Consider the following 22,077-nt stretch of genomic DNA (forward strand, 5'->3'; position numbering starts at 1 on the left):
AGAATCTTAAAAAAATGACTGAGTGAAAAAACTTTTTTACCTCTGACCAAGCATACATATCAGGGACTACGTGCTTCATCTCTCTTACAGGAGTTACACCATATCATGATTCAGAACTAAGCTGATCCATGCTTGGGAAACATCCATCGTATTGTCCAAGCATTCCTTTGTCTTTCCTGCATCTATTTTACACAAATTGAAAACTGATGGAGGCTAGTAATCACTGCAAATCTCTAAAGAATTAGGAGGAAGCCTTAGCCATACTCCCAATGGCCTGAATGTAGAAAAACAGTCTGTCCTTTCTGATTGTTCATATTGGGTGAATTCAGGTTATACAGCTGTGCCCATGCTATGTGGCAGGAAGTGAGCTCTGGCGTCCTCTGTCACCCAGCCTGCACATCAAGGTTTCTTTGACGTGGGAACACGGACACAAGAGGTATGGAAGGGGGGAGCAAAGGGACTGTGTGCACATGAAGACAGGGAGAAGCCAGGACCCAGCCCCAAGAGAGAGCTCGAAAATGCTCCCCGGGTCCTGCAACTTAGAGGGATCCTTTGTATCTCGTTATTCCTCAAGTTTAAAAGAAGGGAGAAACACTTCTTTGTTTTTAATGGTGCACATATAAAATAAATCATTCACTGAGAAAGAATTTCAAAGTACAGAAATAAATCTTTAGATTCCAGGATCAGTTATGTGCTTGATCAGCCAACTTTTCTATCCCACTTAGGATGTGAACACTCTGGTATTGTATCTGTCCGAAACAGAGCAACGAGCCAAGTACTCAAAGCTTTCCACCCATGATCATGGCCAGTGTGAGACACATGCCATGAATTTCAGACCAAGATCCAGCTGCAGAAGAAGAAAACATCCTGTTCCCCTACCAGCAGAAATGTACTCTCCATACCTGTACAATTCTTTCGCTTCCCTTCTCTTCTTGCCCCATGCAGGCATAACAAATAAAATCAACTGCTATGTCTCTTCTTTCAGCATACAATGGAATATATTCACCCAGAGCAATTTAAAAAGGAGTGGTCTCCAAAAGTGAAATTAAGTATTTTTATTGTGTGGTTACTGCCTTAAAATGCCTTCCTCTTTGGAGAGGGCTTTTGTATGAGTCTATCAAATTGCTTTTTAAGGCAAACATTGATACTTGTTAGCAAGCCAACTTTTCAGCCTTGTCACTGGTATGGCCAGGTTGTTTTGGCAGTAAAGTCTAATGGAAATTAAAAGCAAACAAGCCAAATGTGTAATCACTCTACCCTGAAAATAGGCTTTGTTTGAAATGGGTTGTATGGAGGAGCTGGCAATAAAGCAGCGGCGGTCAAGTTCTGCTTTTAGACTATTATTACTAACGTAACCAACCACTCCAAACAGATTACAGTGTGCTCAAAAAAAAAAAAAATAGTAGTAGCAAAAGATCAAATTAGTGCTTAGCCAAGCGAAACTGGATGTTACAGACAGCTGCTGTTTAAGAGTATGCATCCATTTACCCATCTCGCTTCGCTGTCCCCAGTATTGTTCTCACGAAACACATACACAGCTAGGGGCACTACTACCAGCAAAACCAGAAAAGTTTAGTGGTGTTAGTATTTCATCTGTCAGGTTACAGCTCCTATGCAGTCTGGCATCAGTTATTTTGACCTTCAGCTCCTTCTACAAACTCCCAAATGTCAACAGTTATTTTACATCTCTGAGTTCCCAGAACATGGTATTGACACAGCGTTAATTACTAACGCTTGCATGGTCCAGGTTTTTCTAGTCTTTCCCTTTCCATTTACAATTTTCTTCTTCGAGACGGAGCTGTGAATGTGAAAATACTTAAGGATATTCTGCAGAGCTCACCTCTGTGTTTACTGTTCTTTGTTATTTACAACACACACAGGTTATTATGGTCTTTCTGATAATTTTTCCAGAGTATTATTATTCTAAGTAAAAATTCCCTTCAGGTATTTCAGAAAATCCACCAACAACATGGAAATTGCCTGCTTAACAATTTTACAGCTGCTTTTTATTTTGTACCAGTTTCATACTCTAACAGATAGGGTAACATGTTGTCAATTTATCATGCATTTTCATCTGTTATATTTAAATTTTAAATCTGAAGCAGGATACTAACCCACAAGACTCAAAATACATTAACAAAAAGGAAAAAAGTTCAGCAGTAGATTCAGACATTAAAACTACTTGTCTACGTACTAAAAAAAAAAAAGAAAATCTCACAGCAGGACATGAAGAAAACTGGCTGTGTTAAACACCCTCTGCAAGATTATACAAAACCAGCACAACTTTCCTACCTCCCCATTCTTCCTTGGGACCACAGTTATGCAGCATTTTGTTGCTACCTAAATAACCACTTGCTTTTGGACTCATTATCAGATGTGTTCTGCTCCATCAGGAGAAAAGATTGAGAAGGGAGAAATGTGCGCGGCTTCTACTCAGCAGGGATCATAAAGCACAGCTTGTGGCAGGCTTTTCAGCATGTGGTTAGTAAACCTGCTAACAGTGGTACAAAACTTACTTTACTGTCTCTAAAATTTCTCCAAGTCAAAACCTGAAAATTCAGTGTCCAAGGCACCTGCATATAGGCCTATTAGTTGAATAAATACAAAGTTGATGGAAAGAAAAGAACATATGACAGTGTATAAAGAATATCAGATCAAATATCAAATGTATACACCCCCATTTCCAGCCTCTGGCACTCCAACAATGCAAATCTAACAAACTGTGTGTTTCCTCATTATATGCAGCTCAAAGCCAACCATCATAACCTCTTCTACTGGGACTAGCTGGAAGAAGGGGAACGTTACCAGACTGTCCTACAGCATCAACAGCATCGTCTGTGTGAATGGCCCCTGTTAAAGATGCCTTTGTTAGTGATCTACTTTAAAGTAAAGCAGAGTTTTACTTCAAAACTTTAAAGTTGGGCAGAGTAATCCAGCCCAAATAGAGCACAGTAAAATCTTGAATTCTGCAAGATGGTGCCTCAACTGAGAATACAGAGCACAATGGTGAAGGTAATTATTTGCAAGGCAGTGGAAAGGGAAAAACCACACGTAAAGGTATCTTAAGCTCAAAGCAACTTCTAACTACTTGATATCATGTGCTTCTAATATAAAACTAGGTTTAGCCTTCATCCTTACCCACAAAAAACAACTAAACTTCCACTGCAAGACTCTCTGCTTTAATAAAACCTAGACTTCAATTTTAATTTTAAGCAAAATAAAACAACACAGGAAATTCACAGCAATTACTTTTCTATGAAGAAATGTTTAACCTTTATGCAGTTGAACAAAGTTCTTGTTAAATCAGCTGGCTTATTAGAGTGCAAACTACAAATGTCTCAATCTACACAGAGCTCAATTTCAGACAAAGGAAGCTGCAAGGGCCTGTCAGCCTGATTTGGCTGGATTTAACAGCACTGAGGGATTCTGAAGCAGAGTAGGACGTAATGCAGATTACATGCAGGTAACAGCTGGTATTGGATTTTTCTGAACTAGTAAGAGCAAAAGGATTGGTGACAAACAAGATGCTTTAAAACTACTATCAGAGCAAAAAACTCTCTCGAAGCAGTAGCATTAGTAGGAAGAGCTAGTGAGGACAGACTCCAGACACAATAATAGGTCATATCTGAAATTCATACCCTTTCCTAAAAAGTACAGACAAACCTGAAGTACAGATAAACAGTTTAAATACAAAAGTAAAAATATGTTTCTTGGTCTGAAGATGGTAAGCTAGCAGCATCAATCTAATGAGCAGGGAGAGAAGGGGTCGGGGGGGGGGGGGGGGCGGGTAGCCGGTAAAACACTAACACAAGGAATATCAATATTAAGTTGAGGCACATTTCAGTGGCTAAGAACTAACAATTTTGCTTAAGATTATACCTTTTTGAGATTTTAATGGGGCATGAGCACTGCCCCAGCAAAAAATGTAAGCACCTGATCTTAATTTTAAATGAATGCAACTTACAATCTTCTACTTTTATTCCTCTTTATCTAGAATGAAAAGATTAGGTAATATGAACATCCAAAAGAACACAGGATATATATGTGTATGTCTGTATTAATTCTACTGCTGTCTAACTGTGCAACACTTGTGTGTCATAAAAATACATGTTTGTACACCACCCCCACCCCCCCGTAAGAAAATCTTGGCATTGTTACTGGTTTTCAGATTCAAAGAAAAGAATTCCAAAACTGAACAGATTTACTTAACATTTTAAAAACTTCTCAGGTTAGCTAATTCCTTTGCCTTTCAAATACATACATTCAACCATTGTACATTGCCCAAATGCTCTGTTACATGCTTAGGAGACTGATGGCAAGCCAGTACTGCTTTCTTAAAGCTTCAGCTTTTCAGGGATGCCATGTGTCTGCTAAAACCTTTAATAAAAGTTCTGTTAATAACCATAAAACCAAAATAACTTAGTTCATTTTATTAGTAGTGACTGCAGTGGCTCAGTCATAGTAAGTTAAGATCTGTGCATTGCAATGTACAAGGGATTTGTGGTTTATGAAATGTATATAGCTTCAGGATGCAAATATTTCAGTTGCATTTTTATAGCAGAAGTATCTTTTTTCCCCCCACTGGCATAATTTTACTTTAAAATTGCTGCTGTCTAAGCAACTACAAATAAACCCCCTCCATCTAGTAAGCAGATTAGAGACAGCAGGTCAGATTCCAATTTCAACCAAGATTTAGATTTCTATTATTTGTAAAACAAACGAACCATTCAGTGATGATAGTATTTTAAGTTCTGGAAAGCGCGACCAACTTGCAACAGAATTTACCTAGAGTCGTATTTATAATTTATTTTGCTATTTGGAAAGATAGTACACTTCCATTGATTCTGACTCTGTGTATCTTAGGCCCAAAATCTGGTTAAAGACTCACTGACTACAAGGACTTTTGTCAGAAAAGAGTATAATTTGTTAGAAGAAACTTTTCAGAGAAATTTTCTTTTTCAAGGACGTCCTGTTGCGGAAGATGTCTCAAGTCTTGACTAGACTTTGTTATTACAGCAGAATAGCCACAACAGCCCCAAGCAGGGCTATTAACCCAGGTCCTCTCACCAGTATTCACCTGTGCAAGCCTGGAATATTCACTGGCATGTGGCCTGCAGCATCTCACATGCAGCGTATATCCTGTCAGCTTATTACAAATAAGGAAGGGCATTTGTCTTTATAAAAATCAAAAAAGAAAAATCTAAGTAACTTTAAAATTGACCCTTAACATATGGACACACACCCCACACACACCCCCCTTTTTCTTTTTCCGATGTTCAAGGATGCAAGAGCAGCGATGGACTGGCTAATACTGCGTAGTATGGTTGTAGTAACATCCAGGTTAATAATCAAGAAGCCAGCCAGGAGGAGAAGTTTGGGTGTTTGTGAGTAGAGTAGCTGCTAGAAAGCAGCTGAAGTAGATTTGATCCCTGGCAGTAAAGGAAGACCACAAAGAGCGGAAGAGAGTAACGAAGAAAAAGGAAGGAACCAGCCAGATGGAAGGATGCAAATGCAGCTAAAGAAGGTCTGACAGAAAGAAATGGATTAGTAGGTGAGAAGAGAATATGGGAGAAAAGCACAGGGAAAAGACTGGTGGCAAGCAAAAGTGGAGAACAGCAGTAAAATAGCATAGTCACACACTGGGAATAAGTCGTAGTAAATAGGAAGAACAGTAGGTTGGAGAAATGACCCAGAGCATAAGAAAAGCACAATTGGCGGTACAGGTTCTGTTTACACCAGGAGGATTTTTACGTTGATTAATGCAAAGCAGGCAGGCCAGAAAAGGGATTGAAAAAACAAGCACCAGACAGGTGACATCTTTGCAAAAATCTATGGGTTAATACGCAAAAAGTCTTGAGCACTTATTTATGCAGCAGCCTGTTCCACTAATATCAGGGATTTGGCAACAGATTAGGTTCCATTCCTTGACTGCTGAAGTGGTTTAATTTGAGATCATAACAACAAGGTAACATACAAACTCTGACTTTTCTCCTCCAAAAGAAATCATGGCAACCAGCGATCCTATTGTGCTTTGTTGTTGCATAATTGTTAAAGAAATGCTTTCCGATGCCCTGTGAGAGGGGGTACTATCTCGAAAGCTCAAAGGGATTGTTCATTTGATCACTAAGCACAGTGTTATTCTAACCACTCATGAACACAGAGAATGCCTCTATTCTTACGTTCCCCTGAGAGTTGAGATCATCTGAGATATGTCGCCTATCACATATAAAGGCCGAGGTAGAACTGCTGCCAGGACATTTTAAGTGAAGGATTTTCACAGACCTGTAATGTCTCTTCTACATTTTCAGACGGCAGTTGAAATTTGCTGACCGCCGGGCTAATTTAGAAGGTGTAAGTGCACAAGCAAACCTTTACTTAAGGATTTCAAGCTTGAGAGCTTGTGTGTTGAATGGTGAAGCAGTTTTAAGAATGACAAAATAGATACAGATGTGTTTCTAATCCCAGATCCATCTGTCTCTCCCCAAAGCCACAGGCAGAAACCTGTAAGTGCATTTGATCCAAGGCTCTTAGTACAAGCAGATACTAACACACAAGACAAAAAACCACCAATCACTCCAAAACACAAGGAAAACCCCTACACTCAAAACCCACACACTAGACTAAAAAGCTGCACACAAAGATGATGCAATTAGCAAAGAACAAGGTTACTCCATGCTGTCCTCTCCTATCATCTCCTAAGAATACGTATTTTTATTTCTGACCTCTTAAAATTTGTTTTACAATATTCCATTCAAGTCACTAAGATAGTCTTGTGATGCACTTTAACGATTCTTGAATTGCTGTGTTGAAAATATTAAGTTATTTACCAGTAATCTCAAAAATTAAATGCCCAGCCTCTTACCCATACATATATTAATATAAAAAAAAAACCACAACACCTTGGATGCATGCCACTTTAGCACAAGTAACATATAGGCAAGAACTCAAATCGGTACTACGTGCTAAAATCTACGGAAGACTGATGCACTTTCCAACGCTTGAGAGAGTCAAGGAAATTGCCTATGCATCTCCACTGCGTGCACATTACTGTTCTCTGAAATAACACACAAACCAGCCTGGACCCCACCAGCAATTAAATAGATGCATCTACAGCACACAGAACAACATAAATATGCCTTATCAAATTCCTCCCCCTAATCTGAGTTGTACTTCCCCCCCACCCCCCCCCCCTGCCGTGGACAACACAGCTTACTAGCATGATTCCTTATTTTTGTGTATAAATAATATCCTTAAAATAAATGCACTATTGTAACCACAACATTTTAAGGAAGTCTGAGGGATTCTAAAAACCTACACTTCATGCAAATAAACTGCAATTTTCAGAAAGATGTGACCTTGTTACACGTTCTACAACCAAGAAACGTTAGGATATTTCACTCAGATGAAAATGTCATTATTTTGCACAGTTATTTTTTTCTTTTAACACTGTAGGTCAAAAAAAATTACACCTTTCCAAAATTCTGACTGAGAACCTCCAAAAACCAAACCCTTTTTCATTCTCTAATTAAAAAAGCAAATAAAACACCTAAATAAAACCATCATAAGGATCAAAGTTTTCTATACTTCCTCAATGAAATCTGTTAAATTAAAGGGGTTATATTTTTATTTAAATCAGAATACTCGAATTATGAATCTGGCCCTTAAAATATGTCTTTATGTTGCAGTGCTGCATCACAATCATGTCAACATAAGCAGACTAATGTAGATGGTGGAGAAAATTGTAAATAGCTCCCTATGTCCAACTAGCTTATATTCAGCCTTTTTCCACACTTCATTCCTGATAAAGAACATGATTATGATACTCTGGAAAACACAGGGAGCTGACTAGAAAAGTCAGATATTTGTATATGCCAGTAGTGATTTATTACAAAGAGGTAGGGAGTCATGATGACTAGCCAAAGCAGCGTGCAATTTTGAGCAACATGCTGATTTCAAGACATTCACTTCTGTTTTCTTCAGGGGGCAGCTCTGCATGCTTTCTTTTTCTTATTTTCTTTTTATTGGAATCTTGAAAATGACTTGCAAGAACATTCAGACTCAGAAAACTCATAATAGGAATCTTAACTTTAGGTAGTGCTAAAAAGGGTCCTTTTACAAGGGAACTAAGAAAATACATTAGAAAAGGGCTCATATTTTCACTGCAGGAGACATTTGTAATCAGCACGCATGTTAAACAAAAAAAAGTGGGTGGGAAAAATGTAACTCAGAAACCAGAAAGACGTTTTTCACCCCTTATAATTATTTAGAAATGAAAGAAAAATTACAAGTCAATATAAAAAGATTGTTGATGAGAAGGGCTGGAGAGAGAAATAACTTAAATGTTCACCTTCATGGAGAAGTCACTAGCAGAACTATATTGGTACAGGTATAACACTGTAGCTGTAACTGTCCAGAGCAGAAATAGCATGTAGAGAGGTGCTAATGGAGCACACATCGGAATAGAATAATAGTGCTGTTGTGACTCTGCTACTGAGTTTTCCGAAGCAGAACAGGCTTCATCCCGAAACTGCAGTTCATCTGCAAAAACTAGAGCAAGAAACTCCTTGGTGCAAAAGTAGTTTGCCTGGCAGAGGAAGTATTTACTCTGAGAAACGGGAATCGGCTGTAATGGGTGCAGAGCAACTTTCTTACTGTCTTCCCATTACGTTTATAGATCAATAGGCTTAGCGAGGTCCTACTTCTCGACCAGGTGCTTCTGCAGTATGAATGACAACTGAAATAATGCTAGAAATGAGTCTGCACTTGGATTATGGTACTTTAGTAACAGAGGGGAAAAAAAAATAATCATGTGCACCATGAAAATAATCAGAGCAGTTAAAAAGGAAAAAGAAGAATCCCAAGCATGCATGCGTTTAAAAGTCTCACCTCCTGGGCTTCTCACTTTCAGAAAATCCCATTAATTAGGTTCAATCCCAGTGATGGCTCCAATCCACATCCTGAAAAAAGGCCACTAAATACAAATTACTACAATCAGGTGAGCACTGATTTTGAAATAGAAGCCAGATTTATTGTTGCAGGTATACGGAAACAAAGGTAACACCTCTCTGCTGGAGCCCAGGGGGATTTGTCACGGAGGGAAAAGGGGAAAACAGTTATTTTGCCCAATCTTCTGATTCTCACTTTAAGCCCAGATCCACCAAAATATATATGTCAAAATCTGGATAGTATTTCAAAGTGTCAAAGCATATTCCTAATTCTGCTGAAGTCTAGGGACGTTCCTCTGTTTAGTTTCATTTATCATTGTTCCTTTGTAGGCTGTGCAGTTCATGATGATGTTGGCCAGCCACTGGTCCCTCACAGCATGGGCGGAGTAATTTGGTGGAAAAAGAAGAGGGAAGCTTTCATTTTTTCAGGGGTCTTGATAGTTTTTGGCTGAGGGTTTTATTTCAGCATGGATCTTGAAACAAATTTGCTTTCAGATCTTCATATTGGAATTATATATTTTGAAACAGAGCAGTAAAATTATTTCAAGAAATTCTGGCAAATAAACTAAGTAAACTTTCAGAATTTGTATCTAATGCTGAGTAGGGGATTCAGACTGAAGTTAGGCTTGCTGTATAATTGGTATGCAAACATCTTAAGTTTTCCATTTCATCCTGTTTTGTAACAGATTTCCTGTGTTGACAAATGCAGAAGGAATGTGGTATCATAGCAATAAAATCTGGAGACCAAACAAGAGGCTCTGGTGGTCATTTTAAGGATGGACAGTTTATATATGAGATTGAAGATGAGACACAAAACAAAGGACAACCTGAAAGAAAGTAAAAGGTAACAGAATAATGCTACTAATGTGGCAAAGTCCTGCTCATGCCATAACCTTACCTTACAAAAATGAAATAGTGGAACATTTTAGACCTGATTAGGTGAAGCAGAAGGAGGCAAAAACATATCATGTCTAGAACTAATCCTGCCCAAAAAGCCTTTGCAAAAAATTCAGCCCACTCAGGACAATAAATGCCAGAACTGCGTTTAAAACTTAGCTCTTCAACAGTTCAAGAATAAAATTCTCTGCTTCTCCCATTTGACTTTGGGTTGCAAGGCGTCTGCAGACAAGAAAATGGAAATGTCTTTCTGCCTGAAGCTGTCTCAGCGGCGTGCAGGATGCCTGACGCAAAAGACAGCTTCCTTGCACCTGCTAGCCAAGCCGAGGACTCCACATCCCACGGACCTAAGATCAGCATCTTCCTTGGTAGGAGGTCAGGCATAACCACCACATAGCTCTGCTGAAATCAGTGGAGCTACTGTGCTGAAAAAGCAGGAGGTCCTGCGTAGATAAATCAAGGCAAATGGCGTCACCACATCCTGATAAACATTCAGGGAAGCCCCCTTATTTCAAGGAAGGAATAGTTTGTCAAATGTTAAGTATCTGTTTTGGAAGCATCAATATTTTCATTTTGTCTCCACTGAGTTGAGTGAAACCAAGTCTATTTATGGTAACGTTGCATGGTGGCTTAGGTGTCCAAAACCTATCGCTTTTGTTTCAAGAGCATATTCAATCACTCTTCCACAAGCAAAGGTTAAAAAAAAAATCCTATTACAGATATTTCAGAACAGAAATGAGAACTCTCGTGAATTTCTTTTATCTGTAGCCAGTTTCTATTGAAGTCACTTGAGATAAACAGAGATTTAGAAGTATTTTTGCAATAGTGTCCATACACGTGTTTGTTTAAACAACTGAGTTTAGTCTTCAAAATACTGATTTCTGCTGCAATCCTCCTTGTCAGCGCTACCAGGCTCATTGTTAGTTTTCCATCGTTAATATCACGCACTGCAGAAATTAAGATGCTAAAGCAAGAAGGCTCAGAAAGGAAAAAAAAAAAAATCCACAATGGAAGACAGCTACTAAAAATCACTCAGACTAATTTAAAGTTCCTGTTTTGATGGAGACACTGTATCCAGTAGAAAAATGGTTCCTTCTAATTAAGTGGGAATATTAAAAGGCCTGGAGAAAGCCAAGCTTTTCACTGGCAACAGGGAAGGGAAGCATAGAGAAGGCTCTGGAGAGGGAGCCTGCTCTGAACAGCACTGAAAATAAAGAACAGCATTATCATGGCTGTTCTCTCTGCTCCTCGCAAGGCTTGTAAGCAACTGCAGTCTTGTCACCACCAGGATGTTTCTGTACAAGTACCAGTGTGTGCACACCAGTAAATACTAGTCCTTTTCACTTCTATTTTCCTCATCAAAAATAGATACCTCAGATGTGAATTTCTGCTCTGTCTGTCCTTGTCAGCCCTTAAAGGGACACCGTCACGCCCCTAAAACTGAACTATTGCACAAGTGCTGCCAAGCTATGTATTTGAAAGAGGTTAAGCCAAACGAGTCAGCCTTCTTGAACAAATGCGTAACAGAAAGCCATAGCTTCAAGTATGGGTTGGATGTGCTGCCTGACATGGTACTGGAGCCCCAGAGTTTCACAGAGCTCCAGGGTACAGATATGGGAGTGTCAAGGGGAAGACGACAGATGCCAAGTCCTGAAAATTTTCATTCACTCATTCAAAAGCTCTGCGTTCCTTCTCGCTTTCACTCTTCACCACCATGAGATTCATTATCAGCCTTGCAGACACAGTTGCAAGTGTCATACATTAGGCTAAAGAGTAATTTAGGTTACCTCAGCATAAAAAACAAAATATTTTGTAAGGGTCACCACCAAAACAGCTTGTGTGGGGTGTTTACAATATGCTGTCATTTTCTACTTTCATAATCCTTTCACGGTGGGCTTACTGCTGCTTGGCTCTCCCTTCCAGGGCTACACCTATCACATACCAAGTCCGATACTTTCGCAGAAGCGCTGCTGCTGGACGAGAGGATGCAGCTACACCTCTCTCGCCACCCTTCCATACTCTTCGGGCAACAACTTGAACATAAGAAAATCCACAGCTCTTTTCATACTCTAGCCCACCCCTTTAATGCTAGAAGGTTGATGAATTTTTAAGATCAACTCACTATCTTTATAGTTTTGCCAAAGTCAATAGAGCTAATTACAATATTGCCAATGAACGAGGCTTAAGTGGGGGTGTCGGTGGGAAGTACCATTAAGAAATCCAAGCTAGAATTTCTCAGGCCCATCTGATCCTGACAAGGAATTAAAAGGGATTGAAATTTCACCCAATCCACAGCACACTGGATGGGAAGCACCAACTTAATACTGACTTACCATGTTTATGAGGGCAAGATGTTTGCCTCTGTATCCCCTTTTCCCCCTGGTTTCTGTCTTCTGCATTCAGATAAGAAAAAATCTGGGTTAGGATCTCTCTTATGACGTGTGCTATGGGCAACCTAATGGAGCCTGGTCCTCTCTTATGACGTGTGCTATGGGCAACCTAATGGAGCCTGGTCGCGCAATCAAAAGTAATTACGGGGGCTAGACCATCAGCAAAGTGCCTCTTTTTAACCAGGATAACTGATCACTGAAAGCCTGAGGAGAATCCATTGGTTTTTTATACAATTCTTGCAATAGGACATTATTCTGGCTCAAATCAGGTATTATGGATTTCATCTAGGAATTACGCAATGAAATTCCATAATTCTTATTACGCAGGAAGGCAAAGTTGGTGGCTTTCATGTTGTTTTGTTGTTTTGTTTTTTTTTTTTTTAAGATACAACAGGATTATCAATCTCTGCTGGTGTCTCCGTATTCTCCTAATAGATTGTACAAAACCTCATTCTGGTTCTCTTCTAGTCATTACATTAAAGTTTAATTACGATGTGACTCACTTTTTAATGACAACATCTGTTTCAGCTAACACGACAGAAGAGCTGTTGGCCCACAGAGGACTATTCTGCTTCTTATTTCACTCAAGCCAGAACTGAGCGTTTATTCAGCCTCAACAAAACTGGAAACGAGACAACAGCAACATCCCAGCTACTTTCCCCAAAATAAAAATCTTTCAGAAGCACTTTTAATTCATTTACAGATAAAATCCTGCCTTAACCGAACTGGATGGTACATAAGGATCAGTGACTGAGAACACTAAGGACTCTGTTTCTTCTGTGCAAACAGAATACTCCCTTGGGCTGCAGCCTGCTAACAGGACAAAGACGACAAAATACACTGGGAAAGGAGTAACTTGTTTTCACGGCTAGCTAATTAGCCAAAGGCCTCCTATCACCACCCAGCAACATGTGACATTAGACCACCCTTAGCCATCCTCACTTTTACAATCAGCTACAATGTGTGCTCTGGATAACAATAGGATGGTAAACGCCTATTGTGCTTCTCCCTATCTCGCATACAGACTCACTCTTACTGAATAAACAAGGGGAGAAAATTCAGCAGATCCTGTACACTGTATAGCAAGCATTAAAATAATGAATAAGTCAGTTATTATACTGTTATTGTGCTGACTAATTACAGCCAGCAGAGCCCACCAGCCCTGCACTGCTAAAAATACAGCAGGCATCACTGGCTCAGGTCCCTGCCTACACTAACGAATCTAGTAACAACTCCAGTCCCTATGAAAGAAAGAGAAAAACCCAAACCTCTGTTATGCATGTAGCTTGCATGCGGTACAGACAAGAAAAAAAAGAAAAAAGCATACCAGATCAGAGTTGTTAAAATGCCCTTAAGTGCTTGTGCACTAATTTTGTGGCAAACGTCAGTGCCATGCTAAAAGTAATCTGAAAGGTTTAAATGTACTGCAGAGCAGTACGGGTAGATGAGGCGCTTAGGGACATGGTTTAGTGGGCATGGTGGTGTTGGGTTGACGGTTGGACTCGATGATCTTGGAGGTCTCTTCCAACCTTAATGATTCTATGATTCTACATTAATTATAATGGCATATTAACTAGTTAGATGTCCAAGAGCTACTATTACTGTTTAAAGCATCAGATGGCTGCCAGAAAAGAAATATGTTTGAATGCTACTGTTAAAAAAAGAAAATCCATAAAAATCCATAACCAAACCAACCACAGAATTAACATCAAAATGCAAATATCTATACTTTAGAAAAAGCTTCAAACATTAGAATAACAAAAAATTCCACCAGTTGGCCAACTGCTGCCTCCGAAATCCTGTGGGTCTCTTTCCACCATAGCAGTTCTCTAGTCTTCCACTTCTCTTGTCCATATGTAAACTGGGCAAGGATCCCTAGACATAGTTTGCAAAAAGCATTTTATGATACATAAGATCTTGCAAGAACAGAATTTCAGCCCTACTTCTGAGATCCAGCAACTGCACAAAAAATGCCAAGCATTTTTTGTTAAAATGTAAATCTATTCTTTCCATCTCAGAAAGTTAATCCAGTCTTGCTGTTGTAATTTTAATAAACCAGGGGTCTCTGGATGGAAGCAGACAGGCCAAGTCTTGCAAGAAACTGGGAAAAGGAAAGAGATGATGAAGGAAAGTGGAAATATGTGGACAGTTGGAACAACAGAATCATTACTTAGCTTACAATGAAAAGCTACAGGAGACTAAATTCCCCCATTTACCTCTCATGCAAGAGGGAATAACAGCACTGTGGTAACAGCATCTGTTTTACGACAATTTCTGTCTCACCAGATCGATTTTTTTTCATGTAAGCTTGCCATTATTTTGCATTAAAGTCATAGCTTGTGTCCCACCACAATTGATTGTGTTTACAAATAGAGAAGCTTCCCAGTAAGAAGGTCACTGAACTACAATAACCCTCAGCTTTTAGCAAGCTCCTGACACGACCAAACCACCTCCTGATAAAGGCATTGAGCAGCCAGGAGCTGCTAAATGCCTTCCAGCTCTTCCTTTTGCATTCTGCTCCCTCTCTTTTTTTAAACAAGAATCAAAAAGCAAAAATGGATACAAGAAAAGAGTGAAATACATACAGATATAACACACAATCATATATTCCCGCCTCGTAAGTATATACTGTACAAGCACTTGTTCATTTGTAAGAAGTCGACACTGTCTATTATTTCGGGAGAATGGGCTTTATATACCATCATTAAATCCCCAACTGAACAAAAAAACAAACAAAACCCAAAACCTGGTACCCGATACACAGCATTCAACCATTCCTACATGTGGACATGGTGGGACTGCAGCAACTGCAGCTACCCTTGTCCTACCATGTTGAGAGAGGCCAACAGTGAGCACAGCTACATCTGTCAAATCGTTACAGATGGAAATCTCGTGGAGACAGAAGTTCTTCAACCTGCGCAGGGTTATACAAATATCCACAGGACATTCTGCGTAGGACACAGCAGCAGGCGTCAGCATAAGCAATGAATCCGGGTCAGTCAGGGTTGCCACGGAATTGTGCTGAATGTATGGTTTCTAGCTATATCCCTGAGCTCTGCATACAAAAAGATACCTCAGGATGTACCCAGCACTGCAATTAGAAACAGCAGAATGACAGATGGTGCTGCAACCAGTGTCACTTTGCCACACTCGGAACAGAGTTTACCTCCCGCTTAAGTGAAAGGGAAAAAAAGCTCTAAAATTCTGATTTTTTTTTTTTTGAGAGGGAGTTCATTTTGCCTTTTTTATAAAAACAAAAACACACAAAATCCCCCACCATACCCCATAAACAACAGAAAACCCAACACCCCACAAGTACAACTGCAGCCACACAGCACGGATCACTAGAAAGCACTAAGCCGTGAAGAACCATGGCCACTTCCACAGATACAATTTTAGAACTGATCTACTAGATAGAAATGATACTTTCCTGTTTGAGATCAAGACTTAGTGTATCTTGAAAAGTTAGTACACTTGGACTCTTCATTGCTGTCAGAAAGGGGAATATGCTGTCAACATATCACAGTTCTCCCATGGAGAATCTTTCCTTACTTGTAATTTTATACTAGTTCAGCGCTATGGAAAAAAGAGTATCAGTAAAAATCTGCATTTGTGCTTCTCCAAGTTAACGCAGTAAAGGATTGCACCAAAGGAAGGTCCAACCCTCCCAGTCAGAATGACAGGCAGCTTGGCCTCCGGCTTTTGCCTCACAGTTGTAGAGTAGCAATGGATCTAATAAATTCCTGAAAATTGTCTCTGGAAGTAACGTCAGCAGTCACCTCCTAATCCCTTTTTTTAAACGCATAGCACTCTACCCAGCAATTTTATTCTCTCGCTTGCTCTGAGATGTTACTCACGATCCTTTTCTGACTACATACTGGTTGCAACAGAGACCATGTTGACTACGTGCAAGTTCAACAGAAGTTTGTAGCAAGCAAGACATTCTAGTTCCACATCACAGATGCATATTCAGTATATATCAGACAACAGAACTCTGTTGGGTGTCACAAGAAAATCCTTTCAAAGGACAAACAAAACTAACTCTTGTTAATTCAGAATTTCATAGTTGCAAATACCACTACCGTACAGGCTAGATTTCTTCTCTCCCATATCCTTACCCTTCTGCTCCACATCTCCACTCTATCCTCTTGTATAGAAAGTTCTTTGCCTTTGAGAATGAGCTCTCCAACACGGGACATACCTGACTCGTTTCTTTCATAAAGCAGCTGGTACAACACGGCTCCATTGTTGATAAGGTCATTTCAACCATACCCCAGTATAAAAACTTAATATTAAAGAGAAATGAAAAAAACCCCTCCAGAGTGAGTGGTAATTCCCAAATCCAACTCTTGTGAAGAGGAAGAAAACCAAGACATTCATGTTCACTCACAAGTGGTCCTCCACAGTAGTGGATCAATCTTTACTTATATTTACAAAGAGTGCTATTGGGTCTAGCAGACTTGAAAGAGATACCCACATTTGGTTCTTTATCACCACATTTTCAATCCATAGTACTGTGCTCGCCTCCAAAACTGTACCCAGTTGATAAGGACTGCAGAACCCACACTTACTCTGGAAGCAAGTATTTCCAAAAGAACTATTGCTCCATTCAAACAGCACAGCTCCCTCAGATGTCGTCTGTATAACAATCTCTAGTAACTGCATCTATTCCATGCTGTCCACGGTACAGAAGGTTCCCTGCTCCTGATAAATCATATTGTCACCTGGTCCAAGACAATACTAACCTTGGAGAGGGGGGAGACAAGAGCAAAGCAAGAGATTTCTGTCTCCTTTGCTAAGGAGCCTTTGACCTGGCAGTCCAGGCACCCTGGTGGCCACCAGTGACTGGCAGTTGCTGCCACCGGGTGGCTCAGCGAAGAGGGACAGCCAGCGTTTCCAGGGGGACCCGACTCCTCTGAGCGCCTGCTGCACACCCACGCACCGAGGCAGAAAAGGCAGGCAGGAGTCAAGGGGTGCTGCCCCTCTTTCTGAAGGGGGCTCAGTGGCTGCATCAGGCAGGAACTGGCTTCTCTGCTGCCTATGCTAACCTTTCTGTAGGGGGTGGCATTGTCCAGATAAAGCTGGAGAAGTGATCTTTGTGAAAAATAAATAAATAAGGCACGGAAGACAGCGATCTATGTGAAAAGGGAAGGCTGCGCTGCACCCGCTCAAAGAGACTGAAGGCTATTTAAATTTCTTCAGAAAAGGGATTCTAGTCAAAGCTGAAGCTATAAATTAACCAACTCCTGATGCATACTTGATGCTCATTATAATTAGCACCACTGAGGAGAAAGAAAGAAGACAGACATGAGGGATAGCTTGAAATAGATCAAGCCAGAGGGAGAATAACTGAGCAGGGTCTGTACTCTAATCATTTAAGTCACAGGACAACAAATAACTCACCTAGGGAAAACTGTTTCAAGCTTATCATTTATTCCCTGTAAGACAGATCTGAACATCTTAAGAAATTGCCCAGAACTGCAGGGAAAGGGAGGTACATACACTAGCATCATTCCCAGAGACATAAAACTTATATTTGCCAAAATTTCCTCCCCGACTCTCAGGGCATTTCAAACTGAAGTGGTTTCATTTGCACCTTCAGTCCACTTGATTTCCTCACTTGACCAGGGTGAAAAAGATTACAGACTCCATTTGCACCATATTTCCTCTTCTTTTTTTGCCATTTTGATCTTATCTTAAAAAACCCAAACAAACCAGACTTTCATTTGTAAAGTGGTAAAAGGGTTGATATGAGACACTCTAGTCTGACTGGTTTTGGAGTTGGAAAGAAATTTTCCTTGTGGTGCCAAGTTGTCAAAGGTTGATCACTGGCTTATCTTAGATAAGCAGTTCAGTTCACAGATCTGGAACATGGAAATATTTAGCAATTTGTTAGTAAATCATTAGCTTTAAAGAACATGTAGTACACTGCATGTCGACCTTCTTAAATTAGTAAAAGAATTTGTACTGAGGGTATGGATCACTGGATAGTGAGTTTAAGCCTACTTCATGTTTTTTAATTCCCATTTTTTAAGTTCACGGTCCCCATATGGACCACAGGCTTGACTAACTACTGGTTTAGTTCACTGGTACTTGGGGCTAGTGATCAGAATAAGATAAAAGGTTTAAAAGCCTGAGATTTTGCTGGTAGAAAGAGGCAGGTGGAGGTCTCCTTCCTTTGCTGTCTCCATCCTTCTCATGGAAGGAGAACCGGAGAGATCCAAATTGAAAGGACACAGTTTGAGATGCACATTACACAGTGCCGTGGGGCTCTATAAGCAGAAACACTGGATCTACTGCAAAAAACTGGTGGAGTGGATGTAGAGGAAATGAAGTAATAGCCTCACCACTGAATTAAAGTTGAAACCTAGCTCTTAAGTCCGCTTAAGTCCACTTGTGGATTCTTCAGATGCTGGCATTATATGATCAGTTGTCCTGGTGTCAGCTGGGATAGAGTTAATTTCCTTCCTAGTAGCTGGTACAGTGCTGTGTTTTGGATTTAGGAGGAGAACAATGTTGATAGCACACCAATGTTTTAGTTGCTGCTAGGTAATGCTTACACTAGTCAAGGGTTTCTCAGCTCCCCATGCTCTACCGACTGAGAAGGCTGGAGGTGCACAAGAAGCTGGGAGGGGGCACAGCCAGGACAGCTGACCCAAACTGGCCCAAGGGACATTCCATACCATGTGACGTCATGCTCAGTACATAAACTGGGGGGAGTTGGCTGGGGGGCAGCGACTGCTGCTGGGGAACTGGCTAGGCATTGGTTGGCAGGTGGTGAGCAACTGCATTGTGCATCACTTGTTCTGTATATTCTCTTATTATCATCGTTATTATTATTGTTTTCCCTTTTTCTGTCCTATTAAACTGTCTTTATCGCAACCCATGAATTTTACTTCCCCCCTGCCCCGATTGTCTCCCCTGTCCCACTGGTAGGGAGGGAGTGAGCAAACGGCTGTGTGGTGTTTAGCTGCCTACCACAACGTCAGTGTTGGAAACGTTCATACCAGGAATTCAGGCTCATGTGCCAATCACACTACATTATCTAGCAGAGGAAAGCTGATTTTAAACAAAACCAGTTTAAATGGTCAGAAGCATTGTTTCACGTATATAGTAAAAGAGATTTAATTATTTATGCTCCATTCCTTTTGTACCTTGAAAGAAAAAAATTCCTTACTGCATTCATAAATAGTTGACTCATCCAAAGTTTTCAAGCTAGTCAGCCTTAATAAAATCCACATGACTTCTGCAGATTTTGAGTTTCCACTCCAAAACATAACGGAGCTAAATACTACATCAACTGATAAGTTTTCAGCCTTGCCTTCACCTCTCCCGCATTAATGTTAGACTACTGCTTTTTTTTATTGGAGTTCTACCAGCATAAAATCAACATAAAGTTGGAATAATAAGGTTTCCCTGGCTCTTTTCTGAATCTTAATGCAGAAGAAAAGGCCAAATACAGCTTTCAGATCAAATAATAAAACTACCAGCAAAACCTGTATGGGAAGGAGGTGGGGAGGAATTCACAGAAAACTATCAAGAGGAGCTCATCTAAAGTCTAGGGTATCCTCAAAGGTCATCCAGTCTATCCTTCTGCCACAAGATGAACTACATTACATCAGTTTAGACAGTTACTTGTCTAACCTGTTTTTAAAGGCCCACAATGACAAATCTCCACACTTTCCAGATGATGCATCCCCATGTTCTAGTATTCGTTTTAGGACTTCCATTCCCAATATGTAATCAAATCTTTCTTTCTGCAATTTAAAGAATTCGCTGCTTGTTCTATCCATCACGGACAAAGAAAAGTTTATTTTCACTCTTATTGCATACATCTTTAATTTTTTGAAGAGGTTGGAAGAGACCTTCTTCTCTGTGTATTTTCACTCTTATTGCATACATCTTTAATTTTTTGAAGACCTGCATTCAATCTTTCTTCTCTGTGGTAACCAACTGCAAATCTTTCTTCAGAGATGATTTATTTTAAACCTTTGATCCCTCTTCATTTTCTTCTTGGTCCTTTCCTCCACCTTTCCAGGTCTCTGTGGAACTGTATGGCCCACACCCAGATGCCATACACCAACATTAAGAAGATCACAAGGACTTTGTGGGAATTCTTTTTTCTGAACTAACAGATCAAATAACATTTGCCAGTTGTCTTGAGTAACTCACCAAATACTTCATTATCCTCTGAAGACTGCTGTGTTAGTCTGGCTGCTTTCGGACTCTCCTTAGCTGGTTCCTCCACCTTGGCTTCAGCATTCTGTAAAACAAAATTTCTTCAGATTAGGTCTTCTTTTATAGTTATCAAGCATAAACATTCTTCAAACTTCTTAATTACAGACACATTATGTTCTTAATGAATATGGAAGTGTTAACACAGAGGGTTTTGGTATCTTTACTATTTCTCATATACATACATTGTTTTGCAAAATATTGAGGGAAAACACTCTCAGAAAACACAGGGGTTTGGTTTGGTTTTTTTTTTTTTGAGTCTGTTTTAATCTGACTAGAGGACATAAGGTGGAGGACTAGAGAAGACATCTAAATAAAAGGGACATCTTAAAAACGGTAACAGACTTGTAAGTTTCCACCTTTCCTCCTCATATTTCGTTTTCTTTCTACTGCATCTTCCGTTGTTGACTTAGTGAACCAAGAGATCAGAAGATAGCACACAAATATTTCTTCTTACAGAGCAAAGGTAAGTGAGCTAGAGAGAGCTACTGTTGCTTAGGAGCAGCCATCTTCAAGTCTTTAACCAACTTATGTACTTACTGTTTAAAGCACAAGTACTTATCTATTTCTGAAACAAATCTGCCAGTTAGCTACCTGGTGTTAGACTGGGCCCAGAGATAAGCCAACAGCTTCAGCACTTAAATTGCCAGAAGTCAAAGCATTTCATTCCCTAGCTAGAAAAGACTGAAGAAAATGTAACCTGTGAAATATTTGAGTTTTAAATATTTATATTACTACTAAAGAAAAAACAACTCATGTTTTCAAAGTGTTTTACTTTGGTACTCAAGAGGAATGTATATGCATGCTTGCAGCAATGTTGACAAACTGCATATGCAGTCAACTGTTGAGCGATGGATATGACGTGACTGATGCAATATTAAACACCACTGGAAAAAGTCAACTAAGAGTTGAGGAAGGGAAAAAAGAAAAAAAAGGAGAAATGTAGTATGCCTATGCTTTTTAAAGGACAGATACTGCTCTGTTCAAGTACCTCCTCATTCAGAAGACTTTCTGTGGTGTTTTGGAGAAACTACCTTTGTACAATTTAAAAATTCTGACTTACATTTTGAAAATGCTGCTATACAAGCTGTCCATGAAAATTACCAGTTTTGCCCTCAGAAACATAGCACACTTCCAAACTGTAAGTGATCTCTTATTTCCCCTTATTAATAACCACATGGAAGATATAAGACGACAGATAGACTAAGTCTGTCAACCTCCCTATAGAACACAGGAGTACAAACTTAGGGCACATAAACTCGAGACTTTGCAGCAAGACAGCAAGGTTTGTCAGGAAAAAATGAAAAAAAGACCTAGGGAGCCTACTAGTGTCACACAGCAGCAGACAACAATTAGAGAAAGCAGAGAGAACAGGAAAGAAAGGAGAAACTATGCTTCAGAGGAAGAAACACCTGCAGAGGAGAAAGGATTCTGCACTCCCCCAAGGCACCAACCTGAGCATCCCATACAGAAAACCCATTAGCTATGTATCTCTCAAAGCTGAGGAGACAGTCAGTTTTAGCAGATGCTCACCTCAGTTTGCGTTAACTAGTGTCCCTCAGGAAGATGGAGGGATGCAGTCAGAAATCAGCAGTGGCTATACTGGGAGA

At 39.9% G+C, this 22,077-nt stretch overlaps 1 protein-coding gene across 1 annotated transcript in view; it reads right to left on the reverse strand.

The window, feature by feature from the left end:
- MBP (myelin basic protein) overlaps positions 1 to 22,077 on the reverse strand; it is a 92,539-nt gene that overhangs the window by 38,240 nt on the left and 32,222 nt on the right. Inside the window, exon 2 of the mRNA XM_009324937.1 lies at positions 20,405 to 20,495. Within this exon, the coding sequence (XP_009323212.1) occupies positions 20,405 to 20,495 (91 nt within the window). The remainder of the gene's footprint in view (positions 1 to 20,404; positions 20,496 to 22,077) is intronic.

The sequence above is a fragment of the Pygoscelis adeliae genome, unplaced genomic scaffold, assembly GCF_000699105.1.
Source record: "Pygoscelis adeliae isolate BGI_AS28 unplaced genomic scaffold, ASM69910v1 Scaffold135, whole genome shotgun sequence".
Taxonomy (NCBI): domain Eukaryota; kingdom Metazoa; phylum Chordata; class Aves; order Sphenisciformes; family Spheniscidae; genus Pygoscelis; species Pygoscelis adeliae.